The 23422-nt window shown below is 31.0% G+C and overlaps 2 protein-coding genes across 4 annotated transcripts in view; one reads left to right on the forward strand and one right to left on the reverse strand.

Moving 5' to 3' along the window:
* Positions 1–4238, reverse strand: part of LOC129909803 (ubiquitin carboxyl-terminal hydrolase 30 homolog) — a 228063-nt gene extending 223825 nt beyond the window's left edge. The window contains exons 1-6 of one of the 3 annotated variants that reach the window (XM_055986898.1): positions 3969–4212; positions 3118–3887; positions 2972–3061; positions 739–1062; positions 461–669; positions 256–400 (exon numbers count right to left, since the gene is read on the reverse strand). In XM_055986898.1, coding sequence (XP_055842873.1) covers positions 274–400; positions 461–669; positions 739–1062; positions 2972–3061; positions 3118–3887; positions 3969–4059 — 1611 coding nt within the window. In that variant the 5' untranslated portion in view covers positions 4060–4212 and the 3' untranslated portion in view covers positions 256–273. Of the gene's footprint in view, positions 1–9; positions 401–460; positions 670–738; positions 1063–2971; positions 3062–3117; positions 3888–3968 lie in introns of those variants that run through there. The other 2 variants (XM_055986897.1, XM_055986899.1) reach the window with 2 other exon arrangements.
* Positions 4239–6553: 2315 nt separating this feature from the next.
* Positions 6554–23422, forward strand: part of LOC129910558 (girdin) — a 45352-nt gene continuing 28483 nt past the window's right edge. Inside the window, exons 1-2 of the mRNA XM_055987984.1 lie at positions 6554–6887; positions 12175–12261. Coding sequence (XP_055843959.1) covers positions 6711–6887; positions 12175–12261 — 264 coding nt within the window. The 5' untranslated portion in view covers positions 6554–6710. The remainder of the gene's footprint in view (positions 6888–12174; positions 12262–23422) is intronic.

The raw sequence follows: 23422 nt of genomic DNA on the forward strand, positions 1-23422 counted from the left end.
TTTCGTAAATGCTATAAATTTTTTAAAATGACGTGAGTTATAAATAAAAAAAAGTTCTAAATGTAATTTTCAATTTTAGTCTCGTATTAAAAAAAATTAAAAAGAAAACAAAACAAAGTACAAAAAACTAGCTCGGTTGTTTTGATTGAATCCGCTGAAGACGACGCAGTTTGGTGGGGCGTTGAAAACGTAGTTATTTTTTTTGTATCTTTGAAGCAATTGTTATTGTTTTGTTTATCTTTTTAGACTTTTGATTTTTTTGTAGTTATTCTTTCAGCGCATATTAATCGAACCGGGCATCTTTTGTGGTCCTCGATCGTAAAATAGCAGATATGCTGGCACGCTTAGCACTTCATCGATTGATACTTCCCGAACCACAGTATCAGATGTATAAAACCACCTTTAAAATTATTCAAATTATTGATTTTTTTATATTGATATAATTAACTGTAATTTTTACCTATGAGAACTTCTTAAAGCTCCTCTGCGATAGGTTACAAAATGTCCACTATTTGCTTCTCCAGAATGTACAACAACTGCTAACAATCGATACAAGTTTCGTGGAAACATTGAACCGAATGTATTGTAATTGCTGAATGTGTCCATGTTGGGGTTAGTGGGAACACTCGATGAGAACAATGACATTGTTGATCCCCATGGTGTGTTGGCCTTAAAATTTATATAGTTTTTTTTTTATTTTAAATCATTATGTTTTGTTCTTATTTATTTAGTATTTACCTGACTATTCAAATGTGGTTGTACAAAACTATATGGCGCCATTGACAAACTCTCTGGGAAATGCACATAATCTTGACGTTTGCAAACCTGTCCGGTTGGTAGCCAAACGGTACGTGAAATATGAATGCACAGGCAAGCTGGCAATTTGGCAAATGTGAGTGATTTTGTGTGATTTGTTGTTTCACTGCACGAGTCACATTTGACTCCAGTTAGATTTTCAGAAGCAATAAATTCACTTAATAAATGACCCAAACTTAGACCGGATCGCCTCTGATCGGGTAGATGAAGAGTGATGCTGTCAAATTTATCATAGCGTACTGTAGACTGAAAAAGATAACAGACATATATTTATATTAGTTGGCGACAAGCCTCGAATATGGAAGGATTTCCTGCAAACGAAATAAGGAGAACGAGTGAAATTGTCCCAAAGACAACGTTAATCCGAACGACTAGCGGAAGCCCTAGGCATATAAGACAGACACATAAAAAACTACTATGGGAGTGGTAGGTTAGAGAAATTTTAAGAACCAAGACATTTACAGCTACGATTTCTAACATCAACAATACTCATTTGGATGTGGGTTCATGGTTAGAGTCAGACTTTCAACTGCTTCAGTGAACGCCTCACCATGATTTTCATCAAGCCAAAATTCCCAAAAAAAAAAAAAACCTAGAGCAAATCTCTAGCTAAGACATTAAAATTGTTTTAAGTGATTTGAATGTCAAACTGGAATAGAATGTATCTTTGGAAGTTCGGTGGGAAAGCAAAGCCTAAACGATACTATGTTCGACAAACATGTTCTTAGCTCTTCGTCGTTTCATCTTATCCTCACAGATCACTTACCCGATGGCAGGAGCCCTCTACCTAGATCTTTTAATAACTCCAAGAACGGGAGTCTGGTCAATGCACTCTTTTTTGGCCTTAGCTTTGAATGTGTCGAAGTAGGCCATATAAGTAGTTCGTCCTAACTGCTCAAACTGTAGACGCAACCGTTTAATCAACCAACACGGTTCTCAAGCCAGCTCTACCCTTAGCCAGTTGATTCCAGTTTCACACGCCAAGTTGATTAAGATCCACTTCCACTTGCGTACGCCACTTTAGACGAGAAGAGCTCTTCCTCAATCAATCAATTAAATACTGCGCAGTCCCTATGGGTTTTAGTTCATGCGCTCCACGTAACCTTGCCATCTCAGGCGCTGCACTTTACTCGTTACTCCAAGATCTTTGGTAATGGATATTAGTCTTTCTTTGACCTATTAAATTGTTTACGAACTCTTAACCAGGTCATCTCCTGATGCTTTGAATAGCTAAAAAAAAAGGCTCCAGCAGCTTTATTGGACTTAAGTTTGGATATGACTTCCTTCACTTCGCCCAAGTCGGGGGGACGAAAATGTTTGACATCTTCCTCAACGTTGAATTATACAGTCTGCCTTTTGTGGAGATTGCAGAAGATATTTCTCCAAAATTCCAGCATCGCTTGTGACTACAACTATCTTTTCTTGTTCGTTTTTAAAGGCTTCGGTTTTATAGGTTTATAACGTTGAGATGTTCTTTTTACTTTCTGATAAAACTTCCAAACCTCATTCCTGCTATAGCATTCCTCTACTTCTTCAATCCCTCCTTTCTCATGTTACCTCTATCTTTACAATCGAAAACTCTATCAAAGAGAGCTACTCTATTATAGATGAACATACCCCAAAAACTCACGTTAAAAAGACAGATTAATCGGTTCCAGACAGTAAACCCTCACCTTAAAATTCTATCAAGACAATTGAAATTATCAAAACTCTCAGATTCTAATGAAACTTTTAAGAGTACAAGAAGTCCTGGAAATAAACGAATCGCTACTATGTTGCCAGATCAATATTCCGCCGAAAAGTTTCTGCGCAGAAATCAACACAATACTGTGACATCAGGGCAGCTAAATAAAGAATTTCTTTTAAAAAATACTAACCTACCGTTTAACCGTAAACAAATAGATAAAATGTTTAACAAAAATCATACCGAAGAAGTAGATTGGTTTTATAATACAAATTCTATATACTACTCAAAATCAGTAAAGTAGAAGAATAAGCCCTATATTTAATTGGACTTGCTATATTAATATAGCTTTTTTACGGCCTTTAAAATCTGGCCTTTTGTCCACTTGGAGCTCACTTGCACTCATCAGTTGCTGACTTATCGTGAGACACTTTGTCAATACGCAAATTTACAGATATATAAAAACTTTACCTTAAATCCACATCCATTGCATACAATTTGGCTTCCCAATGCCCCTTGAAATGGATGTGGCACTTGTAATGGTGCTTGATCGCTCCAAATCTGTAATGAAAACAATTTAATATAGAATCAAAACATTTCCAATTAGAAATTCATACAGAAACTCTTCCTGGTCCACGTGACAATCGTTCCAATGACCTACAAGACGATGAAACTTTTCTATTCAACGCCCCATCACCCATTTGCGTCTGAACCGAACGACATCGACTCTGTCGCTGACTAGCCAAACTAAGATTCGGTGACATTGATGGATCATCATTCATATCCATCATAAGAGATCTAGACCCATTAATCCGATCCTCGCCCTCTTCATCACAAATTGAAGCAGGAGAGTCCGGCGTATGTGCCTCCGATCTCACTTGCCGCATCAAATTTGTCGACTCATCATATTCCGCATTTAGAAAATCCGAAAGGAGAGCACTTGACGGCCTCTGAGGCGGCATCAATTGTTCCTGTTTGCCATTGCCACCACCATCTTCAGGCAATAGAGCATCAGACAAGCAACCGACTTTCTTCGGTCTTGTTGATTCCTCTTCCAAGGAAGCCAACATTACATGCAACAATTCATGTGCGTCTTGTTCGCCTTGTGGTATAACCCAACGCAGTGCGTTCAAAGCCCGTATCACGGCGCCAGGGGAATAGGGATCTCCCCTTAAAGTTGGATGAGTTCCATTCACAATCTCCAGAGTATTTAACAATGATGTGATTAGGTTTTTTTTATCCATCGAAACTCCATTATACAATTGTAACCAAGCTATGAATTGTGGGCATGCTGCCAAAGCTTGCAGCAGAGTATTGAGGAAACAAGTTCGTCCAAAGTTGTGCAAGCCTGCAATTTGTCCTCTTCGCTGACGTAGTCGTGACGAACCTAAATCACAAAAAAAAGTATATAATCTATTAATAGTTTCGGTGTTGGAAAAAATATAGGAGGAATGGTGGAGAAAATCACTTGGGTTACCCGATGGTCCCCAAAAAACAAAAGCACCAACTACGGCAGCCACAGTGACACCTGCAGCCATTAAAATCTTTTCTCCTTCCATTTTTTTGTATTATTTGAATTTGCTTTGATTTTTGAATGTTTTTCAATAATTGTAGTTGAAGCACATTTTGTGCTTATGGATTTTTGCGTGATTTTTTAAAATGATATTCCTTAATCGAATTGTTTTTGTTTTTGTATTTTTGAAAATAGTTTTCGGTGGAAAATTTTTTCTCTGCAGCAGTATGATGGAAAAATTTATTTGCAAAAGAGGAACGTCAAAATATATCGACTGTGTATCTGTCATCATCGAAAAAGATATATTTTATTTGGGGAAGGTTTGGAAAATTATAGAAGTAGGCAGGGTTCGGACTTTACTTCGATCGAAGTAGATTTACTTCGATTTTGGGCAAAAAATAAAATCTACTTCCCTACTTCTCTTCTTCAGGATCTACTTCTATTTCTTAATTGAAAAATATTTTTCAAGTAATAAATTTAGAGAAAGGGATTTAACTTCAATTTTAAATCTGGTCGAGGCATTGAGAAATAAAGCTCAACTGATATCTCAAAAGATGAATGGGAGGCCAATTATTCTTCGAATTCAAGATAGAAATAAAGTTTGTCAAAGTAATTTTGACTGATTTTGAAGAATTCCGGATCAAAAATTTGTTAGATTATGCTGAATTAACCGTTTTACCCTTAAGCACCGTTACATCTTTTGGAAAAGATCATAATAAAAAAGTAAAGAAAAATTATTTTGTTGAAAAATAATTTTTTTTGAATAAATTTTTGGAAATAAATATTCTGAAAGTTTAGTGTTGAAATCTACTTCCGAAATTTTGGATCTACTTCACTTTTTTTTCAAATTTGCTTCGAAATTTTGAAACTGAAGTCCGAACCCTGGAAGTAGGTCAGGTTGTGGTTAGATCACAATAGCTGAAATCTTAGCTAAGAATTTTTTTTTTTAAATGAACACTTGTTTTTTATAGGGCGTTAAATGTCAAACTGTGGATTTCATACAAAATAGAATTGCTGTTCTGATTGAAGATAAACTCCCGACTAACAATTTTGCTTCTGTAAAGCTTTATACATGCTTCTTTTGCTTCTATAAAGCTTTAAATTGTTAGTTGGGCTGTACCTGTGCAAAATTCATCTGGATCTATACAGAAGAAAAGTAGAGAAAGATTGTACGTTTAAGGGCCAGTTGTACAAATATTTAAACGGTGGTTGAGCTAATTTTATCTTTTAAAATCAGTGGTAAAGCTGAGGTTTAGAACTGGTTCAAAGTGCACTTATAAGTTAAAATCGTCAAAACCATGCTTGGAGCAAAGTTGAACCAACCAACATTTCCCCTTCGGTAAGGGCCAGTTGTACAAATATTTAATCCGTAGTTCAGCAACAACCACGTCCATGCTTGAACCGAGGTTGACCCGCAGCTAATCCGCCGAAATCGGTGGGTTAAATTCCTGATCCGAGGCTGAACCACGTTTGTACAATTGGCCCTAAACCCTAAAGGGAACTTTTTGCAAGTCCCTTTATAACAATGTCCCAATAAGGTCTTTATGAAGATTAAACGAAAGTTTACCGAATCGCCTAACCATTCAGATTGTAGAAAAGATGGATGAGGATTTTCCTCATTTTGACGTTTGTTCCTAGAATATGTAAGTAAGTTGATACGTGATTGGGCATAACACTGTATAGCCAGGGCCTAACAGATAACTTCCGAAGAACTTGTATAGCTTTTCAATACAAGTCTTATCGAAATAATATAAAATAAAAACAAACAAATTTTCTGAAAAAAAAAGAATTTTTTTTTAATTGATTTTGATTTGATATACATCATTAACTTTATCTTTTATACCCAGTACGCATATTTCAGTATAGCAAAGTAGTTCAAAGTAGTTTTAAGTACTAAAAAGTAGATAAATATTTCCAAAGGAACGCAGCTAATGAAACAGGCTGTAAACAACATCTAACCAAATTTCATGCACAAAATTTCAACTCAAACAAATGTCGTTTTCCAAAATTATGGGAGTGAATCACTCCTTTTTTGTGTAATTTTGGAATTTGTTCACGAAGAATTTGACAAGTGGAGTGATTTGACGTTTGCTTTGCATGTGTTTGTAATGCTAAATAATAAATAAAATAATAACACAATCTTTTAAAATCACTTTTATTGATTTTTTACGATACTTTATTGAATTTTTGTATAAATAAATATAATTTTCTTCACAAAAACAAATTAAAACAAGCACCCTAGAATTTGACAAGTAGTCCATGAAGTCAAATGTAGAAGTATTGGTAATCACTCCGTCACTCCTTCAAAATTTTGGGAGCGAAGAATTCACTCCAAAAATTCACTCCTTTTTCAATTTTGGAATTTGAAATCACTCCTTTTGGAGTGATTATATAGCTAGGAGTGTCACTCCTTGAATTTTGGAAAACGACAAAAGCTACACTACATTACCTACACACAAAATTTCACCTGTCATTTTTCTCTCTCTCTTTTTTTGACAGTCCACTCAGCTGTTTTAAAAATACTAAAAAGAAAAACACGAAAATATATCCAATAAAAATAAATTTTTGCCAACTTGTCTCCATCATCGTCGTTAATTATTTGTTGTTTAATTTATGTATCTTGTAAAAAATATATATTTGTAACAAATCTATTAATGTAAATTAACTAACATTCAATAATATAAACAATTTCACACAATGGCATGGTTCAATAGTGGATTAAATTCCATCAAAGGACAATTATCGAATTTGGCCCAAGAAGTCCTCGCTGATGCTGATCGTGAAGAAGAAACCATAGACACTATACAGGCTTTAGATCAAGCACAAACCCAATGCGAAGAATTGGCCAAAATATGCTCCGAAAGAGATTTGGAGGTAAATCTAGTTGATTTGTTAATATTTTTTAATAATAATCAGTCAAGAAAAAAGCGATTTATCTGTTGTTTGACAAATTGAGATGACGGAATGTATATCTAACATTTTTTGTTGTTACTTGTAATTGTGGTCATTTCATAAAATCGACATTTTGTCTTTTGTTAGCAAAAATAAACTTTCTATGAGTGAGAAGCTGTATAAATGGTACAAGGTTGTTAGTTTTCCAATAGGAAGTAGTTTCAAGGTGGTATTAATCAGGTTTTTTTCTCTCAGCGAAGTTCTAATTGCAAGCAAAGGGCTTTAAGAATTTTAATACATTTCTGATTAGACATTCTCTCTTTTCATTTTCTAAGAATTTATCATTTTTTATCATTTTCTAAAATTACTAAAATCATATCTCAATTTCCTTCCTATAAAAACTTTGATAGAAAGGTGTAATAATTTATTCTTAAATGTTCATCTTATTGCAAAGACACGTCTTATTTGTTGATTCAAATAATTTGTATTTTGATAATTAAAAAGAAGGCTAACATAATTGAAAGAGAATTAGAGTGCATAACAAAGTTTCGATTACGTTTTTCTTCATTGCATCTGTGATTTGAATGTTTTCTTCTTATTAAACATTGAAATGAAATAGATAAATTGCTTTTTTATCGATTTGCTTTATTTATTAGCAACAATAAGTCTTACAACAAAACTTACTAATAAAGAAGTACTCGTAAACTAAGTGTTGTTTCTTAAGATTTTAATGCCTTTTGCATCCGTAGGGTTAATATTCTTAATTCTTCAGAATTGTTTTACGTTCGTGTCCGATTGTCAAGAGTTGATTAAGTCGTTTGTCGAAGTATCCAACAAGTTTCTTATTCGTGAACCAGTCAAAATAGATTCTATGGATGTAAACATCGGTTATAAGAATTATTCCTACTTACAGATCCATTAGGTCGTATTCAAAAAGATTAGTTAAACTTTTTTTTAGTCATTTTCAAGGTATTTCATTGAAATTGTTCTCAAGAAAAAGTTTTTTTAATACGAGTATGACTTGAAAACTAGAAAAAGGGCATGAAGGCACTTCGACATGTACATTTTTACTGATGGTAGTAAGTTCCAAGCAGAAAGGCTGGCAATTATAAGGAAGGATGCAAAATATTTCAAAAAATCCACATCTGATTTAACATTTACATACTATACTAACAAATAGTTAGATAGCTGTTTAAGCTATTGCTCCAGCCATGACATCCATTTAATTGGTTCAATAGTTCAGAAAAGAACTCGCAATGTTTAATGAAAACCTCAGGGTTATTCTTATGTATATTCCAGGTCAAAGTTTTTTTGAAGGCAACAAAAAGGAGGATGAACAAGAAGCGGAAAAGAGCAACCCTTCATGGCAAACTTGCCAAAAGAGTTAATATTTCGACAGGTGTTATAAAGCAAGTAGGTAGTACAGATTAACTATCTGTGCTATATCTAGAAAAATCTGGCCACGTATACCTAATTAGTCTAGACAAAGCTACGTTTACAAGTACCATACAATTACTTATGTCAAAGTTGTCTGGGCCAGCAAAAAGTGTATAAAAGACAGCTTCATAGTCTGACTCGATTGGCAAACTAATATTATCTAATATCTGGAAGTATATTATATAGAAAATTAGATGTGAAGAAGAATATATATACAGGGTGTCCCACAGTCACCGCCCCAAATGAAAACCATGGATTCCTGAGGTCATTTTAAGTCGAAAAACTTAAGAGGTAATTTTCTCGTTTTCGTCCCGTTTTCGAGTTACCACGGTTTTTATGATTTTTGTTCTCTTTTCCCTTATCTTTCTTTATCTTTGCCAAACTACGTTTGATTCGAAAGATTTTTTTTTACAACCAATCAAGAATTTATTACAGTTTTAGTTTGTCTCAAAACTTTTTTTTCTGCGGACAACCGTTTCTCCACGATTTTGCATCAAACACAATTTTCTTCGTTTTTTAAGTTGTGTTTTACACTTTCATATCATTTAAGTCAAAAAAACTAGTAAATGAGTATTAATTTTTTGTGCTTTTTATTAAAGCCCAGTTTATTTTCATAAAAAAAATAAAATTTATTTCATAAAAAAGGCTACTGAAAGTAATTAAAAAAAATAAACAAACTGAGTGAACTAAAAAAATAATAATTTTTAAATAAAAAATTAATTTAAATGAATTAAAAAATATTTCTGAGCTATTGTGGTTAAGAAACGAACAAATAGATAAAGCTCAGAAAAAGTTTTAATTCATTTAAATTAATTTTGTATTTAAAAATTATTTTTTTTTAATTCACTCAGTTTGTTTATTTGTTTTTTAATTACTTTCAGTAGCCTTTTTTATGAAATTAAACTTATTTTTTTTTATGAAAATAAACTGGGCTTTAATAAAAGCACAAAAAATTAATACTCATTTACTAGTTTTTTTGACTTAAATGATATGAAAGTGTAAAACACAACTTAAAAAACGAAGAAAATTGTGTTTGATGCAAAATCGTGGAGAAACGGTTGTCCGCAGAAAAAAAAGTTTCGAGACAAACTAAAACTGTAATAAATTCTTGATTGGTTTTAAAAAAAATCTTTCGAATCAAACGTAGTTTGGCAAAAATAAAGAAAGATAAGGGAAAAGAGAACAAAAATCATAAAAACCGTGGTAACTCGAAAACGGGACGAAAACGAGAAAATTACCTCTTAAGTTTTTCGACTTAAAATGACCTCAGGAATCCATGGTTTTCATTTGGGTCGGTGACTGTGGGACACCCTGTATATAGAAGAATATACATACAAGAATCGCAATGCATACGGGTCATAAGAAAACTATTGAAATCAGTGAGCATTGGTTTGGATACGAATATCTTCTAAACGGTAAAAAGCAATCAATTTCATTCCAAGGAATTTTTTGTAGAACGTTTAAGCCCCTACAAGAATATATCTTGCTAATTTGAAAATAATGAAGTTTCAGTGAATTCGAAATTTTTTAAAAATATAAAATGTTTTTATATTTTTTTTTAACTTTGACCTCGAATATCTTTAGAATGGTTAGATTAATGAAAAAAGTTAATAAGACCTTTTTTGTGGAGCAATCAATTTTCAACAAGAATATGTCTTGCGCGTTTGATCATTATAATTTTTCAATTTGTTACAAAATTAAGAACAAAAAACGAATTTTTAAAGATTTTCTCGATTTTTGGACCTCAAATATCTATTCAACGGTTAGATAAACGAAAAAAGTGTATAAGGCCTTTTTTGTAGAGCGTTCAATTTCAAGAATATGAAAAGAAATTCGCTAAAAAGTCAATTAAAAAAAAAATTATTTTTTTTTGGTAGAAGCTTGATGTAAAAATGGAAAATTGCAAAGCGGAGGACCTTCCCATTAATATAAAGAGCTCATATTTGGTGTGTATATTCTAGAGGGGTCTAGCAATCGATTTTTCGGAGTACCAATTCAAAAAAAAGAATTTCGATTTTTTTGACCCACCCTAATATACATAAATGTTGATAGGGTTCCCGGAATGCTTAGCTTCAGTTAGAAAATGAAAACTAATGAAAGTTGGCAGATTTTAAACCACTGAGCATCAAAGACTTATCAGGCTGGTGTCCCCATCATCTTATCCGTCATGTTTCCGTTTAATTGTTTCCACTGTCAACCGATGAAATGTACACTGGACAAGGACATGGAACGAACTTAATTCGAAGAATGTATTCTCTCAAAGCAATCCAGCCCATGCTCATGCCATCGTCCCATACAGGCAGAAATGAGATTATTAAGTTCTTGTACAGGACTTCCTTGGTTCTTTAAGGGAAAACTTTATTTCGAGAAACAGCGGTGGAAAATAATATTTCTTCGTCTAATCACTGCACTGCGTTTTGCGAGGTAATAGTATATCCCAAATGTCTCTTAATACTTAAAAAACTGTATATCTGTCCATTGTGATATTGAGCTGAACTGTGAAAAAATTTAAAAACCGTTTGTGGATTGTTTTTGAGGTTATGCTCTTATATGAAGTTGTTTATTTCAGAATGATTTGTAACGGTTTCTTCTTACAAAACCTTTTCTTCTTTCAAAAACAATTTAAATTTTTTCGATATCTCATTTCATGTTCGAGATATCTGAAGTTTTAGTTAGTGGTTTGCTTATTAACATAAACTTAATATATCTCGAACAATAAAAAGATATTGGAAAGATTTAATGTTTAAAAACATTAAAAACACTTTTTTCTGTTTTTGATTTTTTTTTTAACGGTAATATTATTTCAAAAATAGACTTCGATAAAATAATATTTCTGTCTTCGGATTCGAAATTCAGCAAATCAAAAAAAACAAACCCTTTTTTGTTTTGCCTCTTCATCCATGCTAGCATTTTGTTGAATTGAATTGAAAAATTGAAAAACAGTAAAAAATGGGTTTCGTCTTGGGAGCCTAATACAATCTTGAATCTTGAAAACTAGCTATCTTGAGAAAAATAAATGATTTTTTATGTAAAATTAAATGCTGTACAAACTTTGTTGGAAAATATGGCAACCTAAATTTTGCTATCGATATAAATGTCCCTTCTTGCTATATTGGTAAGAATCTTTTACCTTCCAATAAAAAAAAGTAGTGCCCAGACCTAGAGGTCTATAAGTTTTACTCGCAAAAGCAACCGACAAAAACGACTTCTCTTGGTAGTGTAAACATGTAAACATTTTTGTAAGTAACTTTAAGTATTTTTTTTACTTGCGTTACTTGTAAATACAGAAACAAATTATACCGGAAAATATGATTTTTAAATACTTACCGTATTCTTACAAATTACGAAGCTATACTTTGTTAGTTTCCAACTTACGACAAGTTAATTAATTATTTGTGCAAGTTATTTTGTTCGTTTTAAGTATAAGCTAGTCTATAGTGTAAATGTTCCTGTAAATAATCTTTATAAGCATATTGTCTCCCAAACACCAGAAACTTATTCAAACATTAATTTATATTAACTTGGCTTTCTGTTTGTCATTCGAACGCAAACTAAAATATTTCTTCAAAATAGAAAATTTGCTCATACCATTTAAAAAAAATTAAAGCGATTATTAAAAAATTACCGTGAATTGTTTCGCCCATCAAATAAAGACCTAATTATACCCAACTACCTTGACATAATTTTTAAAATATTTCATGCAGATTACAATAACGATATAATATTTGCGCGTCTAAAATTTTCAAAAAATATCTAATAATTATATCCTTCATGCTAATTTTCTATACTTAATATTTGATAAAATTTTAAAATTATTTCCATCTAATTTCAGATAGCCTCACTTCGTAAGCAAATTGCTGAATTGCAAAGCAGAGTATCTGATACTAGCGTTAGTAGTGGCGAAAAATCAACCAAGTCGGTAAGTTTTTTTTAGTCAATACTGATATAACTTAAATGGATAGTGGTCTACTTTTTTGTATATCACACCTTGTACCTGGGCTATATAATAACTATTTCGTAGAAACAATAATATATGATAAGACAAACATTAAACAAAAAAAAAAAAAAAAAAAAGAACCTAACCTACCAAGCCACAACCAATTCGCTTTCTTTTTATCTTAAAGTCAATATTTGAACAGCGATAGATAAAATGTAACTATGCAATCGTAAAATAACTAACAACTATGCGATCACCAGTTAGAGCTGTGTTGGAGACATCCAACATTATTTGGTTATAAAGTCGCGTCGTCGCACTCATGGTAGTGAAATTTCTGCCAAGCATTAAAAATGCCAAAAAAAAAGTTACCGATGCGGTACCCTCATTATATGCCTGAAATGGTGCGCATGATGTTCCTACCATCGCAAGCGTTTTTATCAAACAATCAATATGTACATAGATAAAGGAAAAAAAACTGTTTTATTTTCTGTTGAGAATATCCTCATATTTGATACCACCACCTTGCTATAGAATGAGTTCCTGATAAGTCAGTCGGTGGTGTGGTATATGTGTATGTTTACCGCCGCTCGCTGATAAGAGCACATTAAATCAACATTCACTTCCCGACTTTCGCGGTCGAGTCGGAACAGTAGAATGCGGGCCAGGGGCATACACCTTTGCCAATAGGTTTTAGAGGTATAAATGCTGAAGAGGTAAGAGTATATTCACAACAGTTCCGAGAACTTTACTTTTTTTTTGTTAAAGTCACTGATAAGAATCAACAGGGTGTATATTTTTTTTTTTTGTTATTTTGTGTTTTGAATAATAAATGTTTGCATATTATGTACACATTATATAGAACAAAGTACATTTATATAAATATTTATTCATTCCCACAAAAGTTGATGACTATATGCTTTGTTTTAAATAATCTCCCCTATAAATGGATGTATCCATGTATGCTTATTTAAATCGGGGAGGAAAACTGGCGTCGGTTTTTAGGCATGAAGCGATATGGTGCTCTACATTAAATGAAATGATTTCAAAGCAACTAAGTATTGTCTGTTTTTGTCTTTTTTATATTTTTGGTTAAAGCTTCATTTTATATGACATAAGGAAAATTGGCTACTCTTCAGGTGCAAAAAATCTCTTTTCAATTACCGATTTCTGCAATACTATTCCATGATTATTCAATTTGATTATAAGAAGTTCTTTAAATTTATTCATTCTTAAAGGCAGCTGACAATTTAGTCGTTAAAGTAAGAAAATCCAGACCTTGCACTGGTCAAATCATCGAAACGAAACAATAATACCTCTCTAAGCCTAAAAGACTTCTATAAAGTTTCTGCATACATTTTATTGATAGAAATGGTCAAAGGGGTTTTGAAAACATTGAATTAACAAGAATTCCTGAAAAATTTTAATTTTATCTTAATATCTTTTTACGCGAAACCATAATGAATTGGATTTTGAAAGCAAGACTACGAAAATTTTTCATTTTTTCTTTTCTCAGAATCTCTTGACAACAGGAACAAATGAAAACAGCTCGAAATCCCACATTTTGCTTTCTTAAATCTTCTAATAGCACTACACGCAATTTCAAACTGATGTGCTTCAAAATACCAAGTAGAACAATGTGTTTTTTTACGCTTTACAAAACCAAATTGATTTTGAGAAGATTTCACCAGATTATAAATTTAAAATTAAGATTTAAGTCAACTAATCAATGCAAAAAGAATTGACTTTTACTATTTGCTACACAAGCATTTTTATGGGAATTAATTTTGGATTTTCCCGAGAAAAAAAAAATCACTCATACGCCATACATATTTTTTTTTAATTGCAAGTTAATGAAATGTCATTGCCCTATTCTTCTCTAGAACCAAAATTTGTTGTTATAAGGTGAAAATGTATTGAAAATCTTTTATATTTGTTTACAAAAATACATTAAAAAAAAAATTAACTTGAAAATAACATTTAAATAAAAAAAAAATAGAATAGAATGGATAGATCGAAATATGAAAGTTTTTTTTGTTGTTTATTTAGTATTTGGGTAGAAACTATTTTAAAACAAAAAAAAAACACACCCTTGGTCAAAACATTTTACCTACTATCAATAACTAGAAAAATGTGTGTTTTTTTGAGAGGAACGAAAGTAAAAAAAAAAAATCATCTGATGAATAAGCTTATGTAGATAAATTTCAATATTGCAGTATTCTTCTCGTACACAAAATAAAAAAAATTACCTAGCCTATATGAAAACTTCATCAGGATAACGATCCTTGCAACACCGCGGGCTCATAGAGGTTTGGTTTGTATGAGAGAGCGGAAAAAAAGTCTGTTAAATCTGAACTATTTAATGCATTTTGATGAAATTAGCAACATTGTTTAGATTATCCGTATACTTTATTTTATTTATAAGAATTAACAATAAATTAAAATCTATTATTAACAAAGTTTTAAGAACGCTAGCATCATAGTACTTTCAGTTCTTTGATAGATGAATAATTAAAGTTTTTTTTTTTTTGTGAAAAAAATAATAAAATTATGATTTCAAATAAATAATAATGAGTTAAATAAATTAAGTAGATAATAAATTTATAATCTGTGTAATATATGTAAATGTAGATATATTTATATAATAATTATGTTTTTATTTTATGTTTATGCAGAAGTTGGTTTATTGTATCTATGTTGTTTTTGTTTGGGTTTTGAAGAAAACATAATTTAAGCGTTAAGATGAAGAAGGGTTAAGTGTCAAATCTGTAGTTTTGAGTAATCGTAGTTTAAAGTTTTTGGTTTTTAACTTTTTGTATGGAAAAAAGAGAGATTTAGAAAAAAAATTTAAAGCTAACTTCTAAACTAATGGCACTAGATTACACCGAAATTTAAGTTATTATTTGACAATTCGATCCGCTGAAAAAAATTTATAAAAAAATACTTTTAAATCATACGGTCGGGTTATCTAAGAGTACATAGACATAAAGCTTAAAAAGACTAGAAATGACTTTTTCCGAAGACCTTTCTTCCGCACATTGTGCGGTCTACATACAAAATGGATAACAGAAAATTCTATTAATATAAATTGGCCAGCGGTAGTGAATCCATTATTCACTACTGCTGGTCAAGTTATTAACCTTATTTCGAACCCGTAATATCAGGTAATCTGTAGAAAATATTTTAGTTTAAAGGCAATTGTGTAGCACATCAAACTTTTTTATTAGTAACTCAGACTTAGAGTTCGACATTTCATACCCTTTAATGTTGATTACAAGGATCAAAACCCTGAAAATTGAAACTTATCCACTTCTGTTTGCTATTGGCATTTTGACAGAAACAGAGTCAATTTGAAATATCGATCTTTCTGCCTTGTAATGGGTTTTGATCAAACATTTTACATTACTGACATCTTCGTAAAAAAACTTTTGGGTCTGTTATCACACTTTTTTTCGCTAAAATCAATAGATAGGGCATAACTGAAGCAAGATGGTGTTCAAGAAAATCGTTAAAAATAGCTTTGGCTTGTTTTGATTTCTTGCCATAAACTCTCTTACTCTGTTAAAAATTTATTTACTTTCATGTAGAAAGAGAGTAAATTACACTGGTCGGCAAAAAAACAAAAAAAAAGTCGGGATCAAGAACTCTGTAAGGTGATTTTGGTTAACTTGAGTGTGCTGAATTCAAAAATGTTATCAGATTTATTCCATCACGTCTAGTTTTTGAGCTCTGCTCATCACTATTTTCGCTATAAAGTCGCAAAAATTTATTTTGAATCAAATATTTTTGACGTTTGATCTAAAATATATATTTTAAGATAATATTTTACTATTCTTCATTCAAATTATTGGTCGAAAACTGGAATTGACTTCAAGTCTGCTTCAAAAAACAATAAGTTACCTAAACCACCAAGATTTTCAGATATGATACATTTCTATATCAAATATCTTTTAGAAAAAAATTATTTTGAAAAAGAAAAAATGTGCATATTTAAGAAGATAAAATATAGCTTTTGGATATTGCATAAGTAGTTTTGCAAAAAAAATTTAACGGTGATGACTGATGAGATTCAACGCCAAAAATAGCAAAAAACATTTTTTTGACCTGTTAATATTAAACTATTTCGAAAACATGACGTGCCAGTAAAATTTTGACTTCGGATTCGGAATCAGCACACAAAAATCCTTTAGAAAAGTATGGTTTGGGTAAAGCTCTATTTTCGTTGCCGACCAGTGTTATTATAGGGCATATTCAGAAAATAAAGCATTTGTTTTTTAACAGATCTTTTGAGTTGCGACAGTTTGAAGTCGTGTATTCTTGGTATATTCAGTATTCAGGTGCCAAACCGTAAAACAGATTAAAAAAAACACACGAAATATACATATTTTATGTGTATTGTTTTTTGATTATAAAAGAAAAATACTATCTAGTTTTTGAGACAATAACGATCTTTATTAATAATTTCACAATATTCTTCCATGAATTGAAATAAATCGGCAAAGAAGGAAAGTACCAAATCTAAAAATGTATTTAGAAAAAAAAAAATAATAAATCAATAATATTTTCTCAGTATTTTTCCTTGGAATAGTTAGGTACATATCAAAATATCCACAAATCAAGTATCGCGCTGGGCAATACCATTGAGATAGATAATTCAAATTAAACCCCTATTTACTTCAACTATATTAATTTAATATGGCCTGGTTACATAAATGTGTTAGCAATAAACCCTATTTAGAATAAAAACCACCCAACCAAAGCCATAAAGTGTATTATATCCTGCCTTATCATCAAGCTATCACTATCTAGTTGCCATAGAAGCTATATCGTTTATCTGAACTCATCCTATCAAAAGGGGACAATAAGGGTATAAAAAGGAGCTCCACCACCTGTTGGGGTCCACTATTCAACGAAACTTCAGTTCTGTAATTAATTCTATTCAAAAAAAAAATTATTATAATTGTGCTTCGTTTGGTTTTATTTTGAATTAATAACAATCCTTTTTATATATTACTGCTTTTGTTATTGTAAAACGTTTTTATTAAAAAAAAGTGTTGAATAAAAGTTCGAAGTCTATTACAAATATAAGTGAGCTACTGGTGCTGGTCGATATACTTTTTTTCAATTCGTGGTAAGAATTTTAATTTTATTTTTCTCTCTGGTTACTTACTCTGAGGAGATTATGAGTGTTTAATTTGGCCACATAATGTGGACACAATTGTTCGACTTGAGTCATTTATTTGTTCAATTGTATGTGCAAACATGTTAAGAGGAACGAACGTTCGTTTTGTATAAAAACTATAACACGTAGAAAATGTAATTTCCTTCCTGTTTATAGCTGTTAAATATACATAGTACCTTCTTGACTTGTGACATAAAAAAGAGAGTTATGCGTGCTAGAATGGTGCATTTTTGGGGTCATCTTAACCATTCATTTCCGTTAGCTCTTTTTTGTGTGTCGATCTTAAAATTGAGATCGATAAAAGGAAAGTACAAATTTATGAATTTTTTGTGTTGATAAGTTTATTTGGTAAAACCTGGGGTGGAATCGGCTAAAATGATATTTGACTATCATATTTTTTACTATCAAATTTGATAGTCAACTATTTTTTATCTGTGTAAGGTGATCGTCTTTAGATCATTTTTAATTTTGGTTTAGTTGGTATCACTTCGGTTTGACATCTGTCAAACGTCATTAAATTAAAAAAAAAAAACAATGCAGAGTTTCAGTTTTTCACTTCCATAGCTACAATAATTGAGAAGACAATTATTTTTTAAAACGCTTAAAATAATAATTTATAACTTTAATATCTATCCAGCAAACACAACTCGAAAAGGATCGTTTACAAAGAATCCCACAAAATATTGTGTAAACTTTGAATTCAGATGAATTCCTTCCTGTTTATAGTTGTTAAATATACATACCTTCTTGACTTGTGACATAAAAAATAGAGTATGCGTGCCAGAATGGTGCATTTTTGGGGTCATCTTAACCATTCATTTCCGTTAGCTCTTTTTTGTGTGTCGATCTTTAAATTGAGATCGATAAAAGGAAAGTACAAATTTATGAATTTTTTGTGTTGATAAGTTTATTTGGTAAAACCTGGTAAATAGTAAAAATTTTTCAAATTGAAAACTTTTTGATATTTAACCTGCAATTTAAAATGAATGTAAGAAACAATTTATTTTTTGATTCATTTATTCTTAAAGTGAAAAAAAAAAACATTAAAAACAAGTTTTCTTACTTGATAGAAAATCAGATAATGTGAAATAAGCTTTGAATATCAACTATGTGCAAGGAGAAAAAAGAGTAACTTAAAATAAGATGATGCCCCCCTTAAATCCCACCCTCTTAAAACAATACGATTTTTGCTTAAAAAGAGTGGAATCCGCTTATAGATTCTGTTAAATTTAAGGTGAACTTCACTTTATTTTAGTAGGTATGTATTTTCAGCTTAAAAAAACCCCTAAAAATAAAATTATAATTGGAATCCGCTTAAATTCTATTAAATTTAATTTTAATATGAGTTTTCATCTTAAAATACCGATTAAAAATTTTGGATTTTCCGCTTAAATTAAATAGATTTCTTTTAAATTTGAACTTCAAAGTAATTAAGAAGATTTGTCTGCTTAATTAAAGACGGTAGTCATCTTGGCAAAAAACCATGCAGAAATCCGCTTAATTTTATACAAAATCCGCTTGTTTTTAGGTGGTCTTTTTTCTCTGTGTAAGTAATTTAAAACAATTTTAAATTAAAAATGACGAAAGAAAATGTCGAAAACTTTATAAAAAGTTTTTAAAAACTTTGAGATTAAGAATTCTGCCACACACAGAGAAAAAAGATCACATAAACACAAGCGGATTCTGTATTAAATTAAGCGGATTTATGCATGGTTTTTTGCCAAGATGACTACCGTCTTTAATTAAGCGGACAAATCTTCTTAATTACTTGAATGTGCAAATTAAAAAAAAAATCAATTTAATTTAAGCGGCAAATCCTATTATTTATCTTTATTTCGGAATTCTTTAATTGCATTGTTCAGTAATTTTGTATTTTCAAATTGTTTTTCTGACTTATAGACCTCTCGACAAATCAAATCCGAATGTTTTCAATAACATTAGATAATAAAGTGCCAGAAAGTAGTCCAACATCCACGTTTTCTCGTTAAGCCAGGCTGAGACACCACTGGCGGTGTGATTTGAATCCGAATAAGTCACTGCGAGGCAATTAATTCTTTCGTGACTCCTGATTAAAATAAGGAAAAGATTCAAAATTTCCAGAAATTTCTCAAAGTCGTAAGTGTGCAGTTCAAACTTGAAAGTTTTGAAAAAAAAAAAAAAATAATATAGTCCTTAAAGTTTCATTTGGGTAAATCGTAATGAAGAGAGAAAAAAGCACTTCATTTGTGAAAAACAAACATAGGACATTTTATGCTCGAAGAACTAATCAAAGTTTTGATCGAACTATTAAGAAACAACCAGAATTTCATTCAGTATTTATAATAGTTTATTTATTTTTAACTTGTTTTACCTGCCCTTTCTTATTTCTCTACCTTATTTACCCACTTACGAATTTTGTACAATATTATTTAATTTTGCATTATTATTTTAAATAAGTTCAATTTTAATTTCCCTTAAACTTATGTATCCTCCAAAGAGTCTATTTTTTTTTAATTTGTCATTATTGCATAGAAGATAGAGCATTTTAAATGCCACCAAAGAAGATTATCTTTGCTGTTATCTAAACATCATAATCTCAAAAAGTATCCCTAAACAACTAATAAGACTATCTCAACGTATAATAAAGGTCCTTTCAATCAAAACAATCAACTTCACTTCAAGGATAATAGCAAGTCAATTTGTTTATTTTTCGATTCAATACACCTCGCCGCTAAAAAAGGTCTAAAGTAAATTTTAAAATTCTCATTAAAGAATAAGGAAGATCAAAAATATCACAAAAAAAAAGAAATATATTCTCCATCTCTAGTTGTTGTATATTGACACAGAAAAACACACGTTCTCGATATGTTGTTGTCTGCAACATTCTCTATTTGTACTTGCACGAGGTGAAAATGAGAACCTTTTTTTTTGTATTCCTTCTCAAATAAATAAAAAAAAAATCCATAAATGACGGACAGCCAATATAGAGGAAATAAGTAGAAAAAAAAAACGTGGATACAAACATCCATATATCTAAAACACTAAACACTCTGATCTGGTCAGATCTCACCACCAACCACCATCATCGTAGAAGATCGTTTAGCACATTGTTGTTAAAAGTTGATCTCGACGAATGCATTTCGTGAAGAAGTATTATTAAGTGGTAGAAATAGGTACCTGCACGGCACAAAACTGAAGCCTGTGATGGAGCAGAAGTGAGGGCATTTTCTCCTTTTCGGTTCGGACACGAATCAGTTACAAAATCCAAACGTTTTCCACTTCAAGTGAATTAGCGTGTGACACAATCGAACCGAAGAGAAGTTTGAATGCAATGTCCAAGCAGCTAGCTAGCGGACTATTGACACAGCTCATTGCTCATTGCTTGCAAGTTATGAAATGTATTTCTATTTCTCTACTACCTACTTGATTTTTGTAAGTCTGTTTTGTTGTGTGTTATTAGTTTTTTTTTTTTTTTTTTTTTTTTGATGACGTTTAAGAAAAAAAAATGTTTCATGCAAATAAAATTTAAAACACGAGGTAATACAGAGGCGTAATAAATCAATAATAATACAGGCCCTACGCTCATGAGATTAAACATTTTACAAATTGACAATTCATTACTTTTGCAAAATTTTCCAAGTAAAAACCTATATCATCACTCCAAAATGAGATTTGGGCTAAAATAAAGCTTTTTGCAATCCAGCCCAGCAGAAGAAGGAAATCATTATTAATAGAATTCTTCTGTTCTGTAATTTTATCACTGTCGATTAACATTTAAAAGTGACCACTTATACTTATTTATTATAAAAAGAATTTTGTTCAAAATCATAACTTCATAGGAACGAGTAAATCATAAATTTTGAATATGAACGAAATTCTGCTTTATTTCGAAAATTTATAAATTTGGTACATATTTTTCACCTTACTAAAAAAAAAAAAAACTACTGCCGTACTTGATAACTTAATAGGTAGCATAATAAGCCACTTCAAATTGTTTGCTCAGTTCTTAGACAACAATGACGTTTTCTTCTGATAGTATTCTATAGCAAATTAAAAATGTGTTTTGGAATCTTCTTTTGCGCACTATAATGGAGCTCCAGAAATTTACTTCAATGTCCAAAAAGTAAAGAAAAACCATCATTTGTTCTTCTAATTTTGTTTCATCGTGTTCAAAGTAATCTCTGTGAACACAATGCACCTATGCCAATGTTTTTTACAATCTTCGAATCATGCGAAGTAGTTAGCTTGTTTGCTTCCTCTTAGCGGTTCGGGATTTATGTCCTTAACTACCTAAGTTATATTGGTTTTCTAAGGGTGATACTCTGAGTTAAGGAAATAAATCAAAGTCGAAAGATGTTAAATCAGATCCATACGGTGCCTGTCGAACTATTTAGGGTAGCTTTTTTCAAATAGGGAAATTATTTAAAAAGAGTTCTCAAAGGAAAATTTCGACAAAATTCTGCCTACTAAAATTTAAGAAATCAAATGAAAATAGAACTACTGGCAAGAAAACATCGAGAATGCCCCACCCTGTAGTTTCCAATTAATTAACTTAACTTGACTCAGGTAGTTAGTTCACTTTCTTCTGAAAGTTCGTTTCTGTCTTTGTTTAGAAGGTTTGGCGTTTATTTCCGAAGGAAGTAAACTGTTTATTAAAAAAGTGCTTCGCAATTTTATTTTTGAAAGTTGTTTTATTTTAAAGTTTTTATTTTATTTAAGTTGCATGAAGGCTGTTTCAAATTATGGATCTGAAGAGCGAGTATCTCTCCCAGAATCCTAATTACTGACCCATATAAGTTTCAACTTTATCAAACCTCATAATTGCTTCATTATGCTGTTAATTATAACCAGCCCGAATGATGTTGAATGTACCTCCAATTTTAGCATTTTTTTTTCAAGTTTTAATGTACAATGGTATTAAGTTAATACCACATTTCGTTGTAAATCGTAACCAATGTCTTATAGGCTATTGATTATGTAGTTTAGAAAGGAACTAAGACGTTCACGGGTTTTTATTGCAGGAATCGTTCAATGGGTTATAAAAAAAGATAAAACCGCGGAGTGCTTTTAAATGAGAGGGTGGAAACTGAAGATAGGGGTCCAAAAGCCCCCTTTTTGGTTTTTTCAATATACCTCGTAAACCAAGCAAAATTTTGATATATTGCACATATAACTTTTTGTAGAGAATTAAATTTTCTATTGGAATAATGTTTTTTTAAAATTGAAAAAAAAACTTCCATACCAAATAGTCGAAACAATCATAAAAAAAATATCAAAATAATCGATTTTTTGAGTTTTTTTTGCTTTTTTACTTGTAAATTTTTTTTGGGTCGAGATAGACATAAACGTTGCTCCAAAGAAAAAAAGAAGATTAAATTTCCATCAAAATGCTGTACTCACTAAATTTTTTCATTGAAAATTAACCGAAATATGGCCATTTTAATCTAGCTTTTTTCGCATTTTTAGTTTTACTCAAGTAAAACAGAAACATTTGAGGGGAAAGTACGATCATTTAAACACCAAGAACTGAGAACAAGATTCTGTAGAGGGGTTAAATACAATCATTGTTTACTATGGGAGGGGGGGGTCAATGTCCCCCGGTTTTGGCGGGAGGGGCAATTTTCTAAAAAAAATACTTAAAATAAAAAAAAATATTAAAAAAACAACGGCAACACTTACATTTTTGATTGATACTTTTTTCAAAAGCTAGAATTATAAACTTAATATTAATTTTAAAATAAAGTTATTTTAATCAATTGTTTTTGAAATAAGCGAGTGATTCCGATAAAGAAAGTATTTTGTCTATTTTTCAATTTTCTCAAAAAGTAGAAGGCATAGGAACATTATGATTTTCATGATTTGATAAGAAATCAATTAAGGCAGTTTACTTTGTCGATCAATTTCGTATTGAAGTCCACAGTCTTTGTGAAAATTGTACTCAATGTGCTTTTTAAACTTTTTTTTTACCTTCATTTTAAAATTAAT

Source organism: Episyrphus balteatus, chromosome 2 (assembly GCF_945859705.1).
Source record: "Episyrphus balteatus chromosome 2, idEpiBalt1.1, whole genome shotgun sequence".
NCBI classification, from domain to species: Eukaryota; Metazoa; Arthropoda; class Insecta; order Diptera; family Syrphidae; genus Episyrphus; species Episyrphus balteatus.